This window comes from Protobothrops mucrosquamatus, unplaced genomic scaffold (assembly GCF_001527695.2).
Source record: "Protobothrops mucrosquamatus isolate PMUCROS unplaced genomic scaffold, P.Mucros_1.0 scaffold4407, whole genome shotgun sequence".
In the NCBI taxonomy this organism is placed as follows: Eukaryota; Metazoa; Chordata; class Lepidosauria; order Squamata; family Viperidae; genus Protobothrops; species Protobothrops mucrosquamatus.
This window is the reverse complement of record NW_015390320.1, coordinates 99,741-112,797: the sequence shown is the minus strand read 5'-3', so window position 1 is coordinate 112,797 and position 13,057 is coordinate 99,741. Positions and strand designations below refer to the sequence as shown.

At 43.5% G+C, this 13,057-nt stretch overlaps 1 protein-coding gene across 1 annotated transcript in view; it reads right to left on the bottom strand.

The window, feature by feature from the left end:
- The window catches only part of KIF24 (kinesin family member 24), a gene marked incomplete at its 3' end in the record, with an annotated part of 17,630 nt that extends 6,176 nt beyond the window's left edge, over nt 1–11,454 (bottom strand). The window contains exons 1-7 of the mRNA XM_015828335.2: nt 10,886–11,454; nt 7,798–7,987; nt 6,859–6,956; nt 5,299–5,514; nt 4,459–4,546; nt 2,355–2,476; nt 1,188–1,293 (exon numbers count right to left, since the gene is read on the bottom strand). Coding sequence (XP_015683821.2) covers nt 1,188–1,293; nt 2,355–2,476; nt 4,459–4,546; nt 5,299–5,514; nt 6,859–6,956; nt 7,798–7,987; nt 10,886–11,454 — 1,389 coding nt within the window. The remainder of the gene's footprint in view (nt 1–1,187; nt 1,294–2,354; nt 2,477–4,458; nt 4,547–5,298; nt 5,515–6,858; nt 6,957–7,797; nt 7,988–10,885) is intronic.
- Nucleotides 11,455–13,057: the final 1,603 nt, after the last annotated feature.

Sequence of the window (13,057 nt, the reverse complement as noted above, 5' to 3'; positions counted from 1 at the left end):
GTGCGGCTCTGTGGAAGTCTTGCCCTCTCCCATCACCCGAGCCAGAGGGATGAAATTTATATTTTGCTAGGCTGGACAGATGTTTACATTGGCAGCTGTCTTTTTGGACAGGGTCCTTTCCCATCCTAACCCAGGGCTATGCAAGTCAGAAGCCACATCTTTTTCAGGCAAAATAAATGCCTGAGATTCAGCAGTCCATCTGCATTTGAAAGACAAGGGCCGCTCTTTCGAAGACAGCAAAGTCCACATTTTGGACAGAGAGGACCGCTGCTTTGAAAGAGGGGTCCAAGAGGCCATCTATCTCAAAATTGAACAGCCCTCTCTCAACAGAGGGGGAGGGGTACGACCTCATGTATCTTCAGTCTACAACACAGTCCTTTCAGCAGTTCCTAGAAGGCTCCACACCCATTTGCACTACTCAGGTGACCCCGAGGACACATGTTCTGGATCATGTAGGTCTGTATGCTAGAATGTTGGTATTTATTGGGTTAAGGGCTGTCTCCTTAAGAGACGGCTTATGGGTAATGTAGTTTTAGCTAGTCAGCTATCCCATGTTAATAGGTCAGTGGTAGGAGGAAAGGAGGAGCCACTAAAGTTCATCACAGGATAATCCTGGCCATGGGCCAGTTGGGAATGTTCTTTGTCTGAGATAAGCATGGGGGCCATCGGATGACTCAGATGGTTCCACTCCACGTGAGAAGTTGATGTGGAGAAGCTAATGAATTTACCTAATGAAGATGAACAGATTGCAATATCCAGACGGAATCTACAAAGAGCAAGTATTGTTTTCTGACTGAATAAATTATCTGTTTTGGAATCATCTTTCTTTGAGTTTATCTGTCTGTGATTGGATTACAAAGGGATTTGATTCATGTCACAGAACAACACAGATAAACCTCCAGATGGCCTCAATGACTCTCTAAAAGGATGCAAATGGCCAGCGGTCTGCAAGGAGTATAAATCCTGCCATTCCCCACCATTCCAGTCAGAGCTGAAGAAGCTTCTGGGATGAAAAGAAATGAAATGTCTTCAAAGAAAGAACAAGAAAGTCCAGTTGCCTCGTGAAAAAAAAAAGCATCTTTGGGACAACTAGGACCTGGATGACTGAGAGTCTCCACAGACACTTGACCCATAAAGTACCGGCTTCAGAAGAACTCAGCAGGGAAGAAGAACCTGTGTTTACTTACTGCTAGAAGACTCTGATTGATTTCTGCTCCCTCCATTTTTGTCTGTCGGTCAGAGTCTTTGGCATCAGCTGCCCTCTCGCTGCCAGCCAGATCAATAAATGAGATTCTGGAAGACAACATTCAGGATGTTAACCTGCCCAGTGAAGTTCCAGCTCCCACAGCCAGGTAGAATTTATTAAGAAACTGTGTTTGGCTCAAGGATATTGAAGTGTGGGAAATCAGCCCCCCAGAGAAGGAAATATTAAAAGGGCAGAAAAATATATTTCCTCCAAGGATCTTAAAGAGGCAGGAAAGCATGCCCAGTTTTCTTAATAGCCCCAAGTCTCCCTTCCCCAGGCAGAAACCAGCTCTATAGAGATGCAGATGTAAATCCAGGGAGCTAGGAGATTAAGAAGACAAAGACCTAAAATCTATATACCCCATCCAAACTCTAAGAGTCATCAGCCCCAGGGAAGCAGGATATGACCTTTAGGACATAATAGGATTAACCTATCATCATCAGAATACCAGAAAGACACCCTCAGACTCAGGTCAAAGTTTATGCCACAGGAACAGGCAGCAACTCCAAACAAAAGGCTCCAGAGGGTATAAAAACCCACTCCCCACATGTGGTCATCCCTTTTTCTCTCCTCTTTTCTTCCAAAACCATCTTTTTGTCTGGCTCTTCAATAAACTGCAATCTTCTTTCTAAGGCAGTCGCCATGTTGTTTATCCCCCCGGCTTGGACTGGACCACGATAAAGACTTTTCCTTCAACAGAAGTTTATCTCAAATCAACTTAAAAAAACGTATACTACTCTTTGATTCAATATTTCAAGGAAGATACAATAACCAATAGAAGCAGTAAATGGATCACGTTAATGCTTCCGGCTCAGGAAAGAAAAATCAGAAATTAAATGGGAAAATGGCCTGCTGCCCAAATGTCTGGACATCTTCTCCCGATCCTGGAGATGGTTTATCATTATGTAGAAGCCAACTATGTGATCTCCTTGAATTCCTTTAGAAAACTCACACCTAGTAAATGACTAGCTAAGTTGAGCTGATGTTCAGGTGTCCCAATTACCTACGTGTGCTGAAGGAATTGGTAAGGACACCCAGCCAGCTTACACCTTTGAGGACCGCGGAAAGCTCCAGGAAAGCCTGCTCTTCCCACTTCTTCTGTGCTCACCTCCCAAACACTCTGTTTGCAGGATCTTTCATCTGAATCTGGATAATGGCGTGGGATCGGGAAGAATCGGAGTTGACTCCAGTCGCCCCTGTGCTGCGTTCCTTCCCTCCTTTCAGAATGACCTGGGGGTGGAGGAGGTTGAAAGCAGAGAAATGAGGAGGGGGGGGCAACTGCACAGTAATAAAACTGTGGGGTCCTTCGCGTTCTCCGAGCTCGGCTGTTTTCTTGCAGATGATTCATGAGCCAATTGGGTAAAAATGCAAAAAAGGAATGGGATTTGCTCTCTGTTTATATAGAAGTGGCTTGCCCTGTCAGCGTGGGGAAGCCAAACAGAGAGCAAAACGCCTTTCCCTTCTAGCAGTGATGATGTTACCTAGTTTGGTAGTGAAACGTCTGCAAGAAAACAAACAAGCTCAGACAGCACCAAGGACCTCTAATTCAACCCTAAGCTACAAATATTCTCTTCCATTGGTTGGTCTCTCTCTCTCTCTCTCTTTCTCTCTCTCCCCCTCGTTCTTTCTTTCTCTCTCTCTCTTCCTCTCCATCTTTCTCTCTCTATCTCTGTCTATCTATCTCTCTCCCTCTCTTTCTTTCTCTCTCTCTCTCTTCCTCTCCGTCTTTCTCTGTCTGTCTCTCTCTCCCTCTCTCTTTCTCTCTCTCCCCCTTTCTTTCTTTCTCTCTCTCTCTTCCTCTCTGTCTCTCTCTCTGTCTTTCTCTCTCTCTCCCCCTCTCTTTCTCTCTCCCCCTTTCTTTCTCTCTCTCTTCCTCTCCGTCTTTCTCTATCTCTGTCTATCTCTCTTTCCCTCCGTCTCTCTCTTTCTCTCTCTCCCCCTCTCTTTCTTTCTCTCTCTCTCTCTTCCTCTCCGTCTTTCTCTGTCTCTGTCTGTCTCTGTCTCTCTGTCTGTCTGTCTCTCTCTGTCTCTCTCATCTTAATACTAGACCAATAATCAAGGAATAAAATAGCAGCCTAATCAAGCAACCACCAAGAACCCTCCCACCAGCACTGACAGGGCAAGCCACTGGTGTATAAATAGAGAGCAAATTCCCCTCTCTTTCAGCACTGTTGTTGATATCTAGTTTGGTAGTGAAACGTCTGCAAGAAAACAACCAAATTCGGAGACGACCAAGGACCCCACGCTTATCTCTATTATGGGATCATGTCATTGCCAAGCATGAGGAAGATCTGAGACGTGGGGGTCTTCCAAGCCATAGCTTCCACTTCAACTTTCAGACTGCCTCCCCTCCCAATGTGCTTCCAGAGCAGTTGAACTGGAGCTTCCAAAATTCTCCAAACTTTCCCTTCTGGTCCTGACTGGTAACTTATTTCCCAAAATTCATCCGATAAGGTAGGAGGTGCAAGAACAGCAAGAGGCTGAAGGCAGAGCTTCCCATTACCATAAATACAAGAAGATAAATAGAATTCTACAGGGTCAAAATTACTATGGAAATTAGTTGAAAATAAGGATTTTATCTGTTTAACATTTAAAAATTAGACCTAAAAGGGAAAAGAAAATCAATTATTATGAATATGTTTGATTCATTGATTAAACCAGATAATATACATAACGGTTTTGATTTGTTAAAGGGGACATTGTATTATTAAGCTGATGATTTAATATGGTAGGAAATAGATAACTCTTAGGAAATAGAACAAGATTACATTTAAATAGATAAAATGTGTATTTTGGATATTATATTTTGCTATGAATTGAGACAGGGGAAATCTTGGTAACCTAAAGTCTGAAAATTATAAATATCAAAGGTTAAATTGGAATATTGCTGAGAAACTAAACATTGGGTAAAAATTAATAACAGGATACGGATTGCTTATGAAGATTGAATGTAATTAAGATATGTATAAGCTAAAAAATGTATGGATAAATGTAATAAGGATATTTTTATTGATATAATTAGAAATCTACTAGCTTGAATACGAGACAGTGAATGTTAAGGGAAAAAGAGAAGAAATATCTGATGTTGTAACCTGAGATTTGCACTAAAGATTTTGTTATCGAGCTATGGATTAAACCAGTCACCACGTTGCTTTTTAAATACTTAAATGTAAAATTGGAAAATTAATAAAACATTATTAAAAAAAAATTACCTCCAGAAGCAAGCTGACCGTATTCACGTGGACCTCGCGCAGTCCGACTATCTGTACGACGTGCTTGCTATCTTCCCTTGCAAAAAGCCTGCAGAGAAACCCTCAAGAGATTAGTAGAGAAACTTGGAAAGAAGTGCAACAAATGCTCTAAAAATAAACTTTTGAAAAAGTGTTGGGTACAATGATTTCCCATAAAATACGGTCTAGGCCAGGGGTAGGCAACCTTGGCTCTTTTATGACTCGTGGACTTCAACTCCCAGAATTCCTGAGCCAGCATGGCTCAGCTTGGAACCTCTCCCTTTCCCCTCAGCATGGCTGGCTCAGGAATTGAAGTTCACGAGTCATAAAAGAGCCAAAGTTGCCTACCCCTGGTCTAGGGCCTAGATGACCTCCAAGGTCCCTTTAAACTTTATTATTATTATTATTATTATTATTATTATTATTATTATTATTATTATTATTATTATTATTATTATTATTATTATTATTGTTGTTGTTGTTGTTGTTGTTGTTGTTGTTGTTGTTTTGTTGTTGTTGTTGTTGTTGTTATCATTATTATTTAACAGCTGTGGTAAGAAAGGTTGTAAAATGAGTCAAAAGTCACTGAACAAATGTCTCACTTAGGAACATCAATTTTGGGATCCATTGTGGTCGTCAGTTGAGGACTATCTGTACATCAAGCAACTTGCACAATTCTGCAAACATTAATTTAAAAAGCACGTTAGTCTCCCTAGCTTTGGGGGGTCTTTCATGGAGCTGTAATTCCACCGAACTTCATCTGATTTATGTCATTTCCCCCCTCCCAAAAAAAATAAACTTTGTGTTCTCAGAGTTAAATACCTCTTTCTTCCGTTTAGCAAGTCATAAAGCTGCCCGCAGTAGATCTCGTAAAAGCTGATCCAGACGTGGAGGTCTTTCCTAGCCTGTGTGGTTTCCAGTTGCCTGAAGATCTCTTTAGCGGCCAAGGCGTAGAGGCCGGGGTTTTTTTGGGTGCCAAACATTGTGTAGGTCTTTCCTGCCCCTGTTTGTCCATATGCAAAGCAGGTGGCATTGCCTCTGCAACCAAGGAAAGATTAAAAGTAATAATGAAGCTTTTTATTAATGACTTCAGGATGTTCCATTCCAGGTATGCTAGGACTGGAGGCTAAAACATATAAGGAATGGTTGCTGGAATTGGGGATGTCTAGTTTAACAAAGAGAAGGACGAGGGGGGACATGATAGCAGCCTTCCAGTATCTCAGGGGCTGCCCCAAAGAAGAGGGAGTCAAGCTATTCTCCAAAGCGCCTGAAGGCAGGACAAGAAGCAATGGATGGAAACTGATCAAGGAGAGAAGAAACCTAGAACTAAGGAGAAACTTCCTGACAGTCAGAACAATTAACCAGTGGAACAACCTGCCTCCAGAAGCGGTGAATGCTCCAACACTGGAAGTTTTTAAGAAGAGACTGGACAGCCATTTGTCCGAAATGGTATAAGGTTTCCTGCCAGAGCAGGGGGTTGGACTAGATGACCTCCAAGGTCCCTTCCAACTTTATCATTATTATTATTAAGATAGTCTTTATTTATTTGAATAGCCGTATCACAGACAGAAGACGAAGGGGGGGGGAAAAGACATCACAAGAGATTAAAATATCAAAGGGTATTCCTCTTGGTTGGAACACAGTAACCCAAAGTGATACTTTTATTACACATTTTTATACAATACTTCATTACACATATTTACACATTTTTATATGTGAATAAACGCTAGGGGCAAAATATGTCTGGAAATTGAGGTAAACCACAACGATCGGAGCTGGCAGAGATTTTTCCTCAGGGTTTAGGACACCAAATTTTTTGGGGGTCATTTCTCCTGCAAAATAGAGGGGTTAAAGTCATCAATTTCCAAAGATACTAAGCAGAACAGACTGCAGAATTTGAAATCCATGAAACCCATTCAGATCCCTGTACAGCTGTAATGAGGAACTGACAGTTCCAGGCTGAGAGATGACAGACGAAATCCAGTCAGGCCCAAACCTTCCTTACACCTTATGGACAAAATTTGAGCTTGATTGTGGTTTCGCAGACATTTCATTGCCGAAATTAGGTAACATTATCAGCCTAGCACTGATGATGTTACCTAGTTGGGTTGTTGTGTGTGGCAGCAAAGAGTAGACAACTCATACTGAAGAAGACCCATTAAGTCTTGAAGCTCCATCCACCTCACTTCCTTTGGCTTTTTAAAGTGATAGATCAGTCTTCCCAACACTGATCCTCTTGCGTAAATTAGACTTCAATTCTCAAAATCACCTCCAAAACTGAAGACTGCTGAACTGGAGGTTTGGAAGGCATAAAACCGAAGGCCGAGATAGTTGAACAATAAAAATGTTAATTTGAAAAAATATTCAACAGGGATACTCTACCCACTAAACACATGTTGAATAAGAGGATGGGCGGTCTTCATGTACACATCTTGATTGGAACATGTCTCCCCAAAGACTTCGTCGAAATAAAACACATGCTGAAAATGACAAAAGGGATATTTAGTGCAAGAAAAAAAAAAGATTTTAATTCCTTTAACTAGGCATACTGGTAGCGGGCATAACCAGGAACATAATCCCTTTAGCCATAGCAATGGCACTTAAGATTTATATACCGCTTCACAGTGCTTTCCAGCCCTTTCTAAGCAGTTTAGAGTTAGCCTTTTGAACCCCCAACTATCTGGGTCCTCGTTTTACCGACCTCAGAAGGATGGAAAGCTGAGTCAACCTTGAGCTGGTCAGAATTGAACTCCTGACTGTGGGCAGAGTCTGCCTGCAATACTGCATTCTAACCACTGCGCCACCACGGCTCTTTTAAAGTTATGAGAAGCTATGTTGGTCTGATAATACAAAGCCACATTAGACCCACTGAGAAGCAACACCATCAGCAACAGCAAATAGATATACAGTATAGGGAAAAAATTATCTGCCTCATTTTATTTCTAAGCTCCATCAAGTCGTTATCTCTGGGGAAGAAAGCAGTCAATATAGCTATAGAAAGATGGTTGTGGAAATTCTCAGTCATCCAGGTGATGCTCGTCCCAAAGGCAGCTGGAAGTCCAGTTGCCTTTGGGAAAAGCACCTTTGGGATATAGATATAGGGATATAGAAAGATGGAAAAAATTAGATATTCCTAAAAATCAGTAGCTGTAGTAGTAGTTCATTGAATTGAACAGTAGCTGTAGTAGTAGTTCATTGAACTGAACATTCTAAAGTTAAATTATGCTAAGAATTGTAATTCTCTCTCTCTCTCTCTCTCTCTCTCTCTCTCTCTCTCTCTCTCTCTCTCTCACACACACACACACACACACACACACACACCTGCAAAATGTACTGAGTGAGGTCAACTGCCTCTTTCTTCTCATGGAGCAGAAGAGTTTCTTTGTCTTCCACTGTGAGGATGTTCACTTCTCCACGCCTCTCTTCTCGTAAGCCGAGGGGGCGTTTTCGTACACACACACGGATCTTGTCCGTTTCGATCCACGGCATCTCTTTCTCAGAAGCCCCCGTTCTACGAAAGATAGGATTTCAAATGTGCTGCTATCCCATCACACAGAGGAAAGCACACAAAAGGGTAGGCGCACAGTGCTCTCTTAAAATAGCGTTTAGCCCAGTGATGGTGAACCTTTTAGAGACCGAGTGCCCAAACTGCAACCCCAAACCCACTTATGCATCGTCGGGTGCCGGCTGGGTGTGGCCCATTGGCTGGGTGTGGCCCATTGGGTAGGTGTGGCCCATTGGGTGGGCGTGGCTGCGGTGGTAACGGCAGACTGGGTGGGACTAAAAAGTTCAATCAATCAATTCCAACTTTGCAAGATCTTTTTTTTTCCCACGAGAAGTTGAAATTGATTGATTGATTGATTGAACCTTTTTTTTTGGCACACGGCGGCAGAGGCCTAAAGCGAAAAGGTTTTATAAAACCCAGCTGAGGGCCTAGGACTGGGGTGACAGTGCGCATGCCCACAGACAGGGCTCTGAGTGTTGCCTCTGGCACCCGTGCCATAGGTTCGCCACCACTGGTTTAGAATCTCTGGTACCCAACTTTTATTTTATTGTAGTAAATTTAACCTCCCATCAAATAGATTTGCAGTAGTGACTGTGAGAAGGATCTAAGTGTCTTAGTGGACAGCCTCTTAAGACTGAGCCAGAAGTGTGCTGCAGCAGCCAAAAAAGCCAATGCACTCCTAGAAGGATAGCATCAACATTACGTGAAATGATAGTACCGCTTTATATTGCACTGCTGAGACAACATGTGGAATAATGCATCTAAAATTCTGGTCACCCGATACAAAAAAAAGATGCTGAGACTCTAGAGCAGGGGGTCTTCAAACTTGGCAACTTCTAAGACTTGTGGACTTCAACTCCCAGAATTCCTCAGCCAGCCCTGAGTTGAAGTCCACAAATCTTAAAGTTGCCAAGTTTGAAGACCCCCTGCTCTAGAGTCTAGAAAAAGAGCAACAAAGATAAGGGGACTAGAAGCTCAACTGTACGATAAGTGGCGAAGGGAACTAGGTATTTATTTTAGTTAGGTATAAAGTTGATCAGCTGCCCATCTCGCCACAGGGTAATTCTGAGCAATTTACAATCATAAAAAATAAATATATATATATATGGAATAAAAAGATCAATAATACCAGGAAACACAACGATCCAATGGGGAGGGTAGGAACAGGGTGGGGTGGGGAGGTAGCATCTGTTGTTAACTGATCAACCACCTCCGATATGATGCTCCCGTATTGGGCCAAGTCTTTAGGCTCTTATGAAAGGTCAGCATGGTTGGGGCTGACCTCACGTGGGTGGGAGGGGGCGTGGGATGCAAGATGTTCCACCTGCCTATGTCTAGCCCAGTGGTGGCAAACCTATGGCACAGGTGCCAGAGGCGGCACTCAGAGCCCTCTCTGTGGGCACGCGTGCCGTCGCCCCAGTCCTAGGCCTTCAGCTGAGTTTTATAAAACCTTTTCGCTTTAGGCCTCCGCCGCCGTGTGCAAAAAAAAAAAAAAAGGTTCAATCAATCAGTCAATTTCAATTTCTCAGGAAAAAAAAAGATCTTGCAAAGTTGGAATTGATTGATTGAACTTTTTAGTCCCACCCAGTCTGCCGTTACCACCGCAGCCATGCCCACCCAATGGGCCACACCCAGCCAATGGGCCACACCCACCCAGCACCCGACGATGCACAAGTGGGTTTTGGGTTGCAGTTTGGGCACTCAGTCTCTAAAAGGTTCGCCATCACTGGTCTAGACTAATGAAGAGAAGGCTCAGGGGAGACTGGATAGCTGCATTCCAGTGCTTGAGAAGCCATTTCTTGACCTATTCTACTCAGCGCTTGAGAGCAGGACAAGAAATAACGGTTGGAAAATTATGGAGACTCTCAGTCATCCAGATCATGGTTGTCTCAAAGGTGCTTTTTCAAGAGGCAACTGGACTTTGAAGACGTTTCACTTCTCATCCAAGAAGCTTCTTCAGCTCTGACTGAATGGTGGGGAATGGAATCTTCCTTGCAGGCAGCTGGTTATTTGCATTCTTTTAGAGCAGGGCTTTTCAACCTTTTCACCCATTGTACCACTTTTAGGATATGGCAACATCCGAGTACTACCAGTCGCCTAGCAAGGTGTCAAAAATTTGTTGACCCCCCCCCAAAAAGAGGAAAAAAGTGATAAAGTACAGGTAGTCCTCGACTTACAACAGTTCACTTAGTGACTGTTCGAAGTTACAATGGCACTGAAAAAAGTGCCCCCCAAGCCACAGCCGAGCAAGACACCTGCCTGCCCGCCCGGCGGCACTCTTCCTCCTGTCTGAGGTTTTCATTGTTGTGAGCATTTCTGTTGGGGATTGGCAGCGGGGGTGGGGTGGGGGGCTTGGTTTTTATTCCCCCTTCCCTCTGCTGGGTGGTTGCAGCAGGTTTTGGTCACTTCACATGACCCTGGGACACTGTGACCGTCATAAATATGAATCAGTTGCCAAGCATCTGAATGTAAATCACAAGACTCTGGAGAGGCTGCAACATTCCAGCTAATCCGCGCTTCTTCTGGGCTCAGCAGAAGCACCAGGATCAGTGCTGCTTTCCAGCTGGAGCCTGGCGCTGATCCTGGCGCTTCCACTGAGCCCTGACAGCCCCGAAGAAGCGCTGATCCTGGCGCTTCCGCTGAGCCCTGACAGCCCTGCAGCTCCAGCCATCTCTTGCTCAGGCTTGTGCGGTGCTACCACCGGTTCAGCTCATTCCCCTCTCCTGCTACCACTTTTCTAGAATGGTCGCATACCACCTGCCAGGTGCCAATGTACCACAGGTGGTACCTGTACCACTGGTTGAAAAGCCCTGGACTAGAAGACCTTCAAGGTTCCTTCCAGCCCTATTGTTCCATTAGCCTCTTCTCCACGAACAGAAATGCAAATAACAAAAAAATTATCACCTGGTGTAAGAATGAGGCACTCCATAATTGTAGCCTGAGATATGAGCTACCCTCTGCACAAAGGATATGTCGGCATCTCCTAAAACATCATTAGAGGAACTTCTAGCTGGAGCAACAAGCTGATCCTCCGTCCAAGCTGCGGGTCTTTTGGAGACCAAATCGTGGCTGAATTCTGCAGCGGCCTCCTCTTTACTCTCACGGGAAGAACTGTGAGATAAAGTGCCCGACTCGGGTACGAAGTCCTTTCGTTCAGCTTTTTCCTCGGAATCAAAATGAAGTTGTCTCCGTGGGCCAGACCGAGTGAGCTGGGGTCGCAGACGGCGGGCGCTTTTTTGAAAATCTTCCTCTTTTCTCCTGACCGCTTCCTCTTCAGCCTGCAACGTCTTGATAATCCGAATGAGCTGGAAGAGACGCTTGCGGTCCTTCATGTTATGAACCCCGAGCTTGCTGTAATCCTTCATGGAGACCGTGGCCAGTTCGTCGATCTTCTGAAAACCGAGGGCGGTAAAATGAGGATAATATTTCTGGAGTTCTGCCTCACAGAGGCATTCGTACAGACACGAGGCCATCTTCTATTCGCGGTTGCCTGAGCCGTTAAGAAAACAGTTAAGACAAAATTAAATCTTTCGGTATCATAGAAGTGGTTTTTCAAAATACGGGGAGAAAAATCAACGAGCATTGTTGGGACAGAATTCTAATTTCATGCTAACGGATTGGCTGGAAATGCAATAACCTGCAAGGCTACGGGTAATTCTTGACTTTAACAATGGAAGGAAATATTTGGGGGGGGGAGATATTTGAAAAGGCAGAATAGTATATTTCACAAAGGAATAATGGGAGAAAATCTTAAAAGGCAGAAACTTCTCCGTCTCCCCCAAGCAGAAACTCAGCAGGCCAGCTCTGTAGAAATGAAGATTTGATCATCCTTTCAGAAAGACTGGAGCCAGGAAGCTTGAAGCTGATGGGATTAGAAAGGCAAAAGATCCCTAAAAATCTACAACCCCATCCAAAATCTAAAGACGTGACCTTAAGGACGTAATAGGATTAATCCATCACTCCCACCTCCATTTTGTCAGCCACCCCAGAAATATGCTGCTGTCACTGAAGTTTCTGGCAACTAAATAAACAAGAACCTTCTTTCTAAAGCAGTCTCCATTTTGTTTATTCCCGGCTTGGACTGGACCCTGATGAAGATTTTTCTTTCAACAGTTTAAGATTACGACGGTCTTAGTAAAAGTGACTTAGGATCCATCCTCAAACCGTTGCACAACTCCCACGGTCATGTGATTGCAATTTGGACGCTTGGCAAGAGGCTCAGATTTACAATGGGTACAGGATCTTGCAGTCACGCGATTATGGCTACAACCTTTCCAGACAGATTCTGCTCACAGCCTGGAGTTCGATCCTGATGGGGCTCGTGATTGACTCAGCCTTCCATCCTTCTGAGGTTGGTAAAAGGAGGACCCAGGTTGTTGGGGGCAATAGGCTGCAATCTTTGTAAGCCACCCAGACAGTGCTGGAAAGCACCATGGGGCAGTCTAAATGCCATTGCCATTGCTATTCTGAAAAACAAAGTCAATTGGGGAAACCAGATTTGGTTAACAATTACATGTTTCACTTAATGGCCGTACAACTTGCTGAATGGCTGAATAAAAATAGTTCTAAAATCAAGTCTGGTCACGTGACAGCTTGCTTAATGATCAAAATTCCCATGCCAATTGTGGTCATAAGTCAAGGACTATAGTATATCAGGATAATGGGAAAGTTCACTGGCGACAAATCCATTGTTGAGTAATCCCCCACTGTCAGTTTCCATCATTCAGTTCTGTAAATGGTCAATATTTGTCAAGACAAAAAGCAATACCATATGAAAGCAATACAATGGTACCCTTAGAATTTCAGCGAACTTAAACAGCAGAACTACATCAACAAGGAAATCGTATTTCATTATGAACCCTGGCAGAATAAAAATGAAATAATATTTATGAATGTTTTGTTTTTTTAAAAAAAAATTCTGTTGCTTTTACACTACTCTGCAGCTGATAAACAATTAGAGAATTAAAGGATAAAAGCTTGCCAAAATTCTCCCCTAAACAAACGGGTAAAGAGTTATGGAAATATAACTTAATATCATGTAGAAAGTTTCTAGGGTATATTTATATCCCTCCTAAT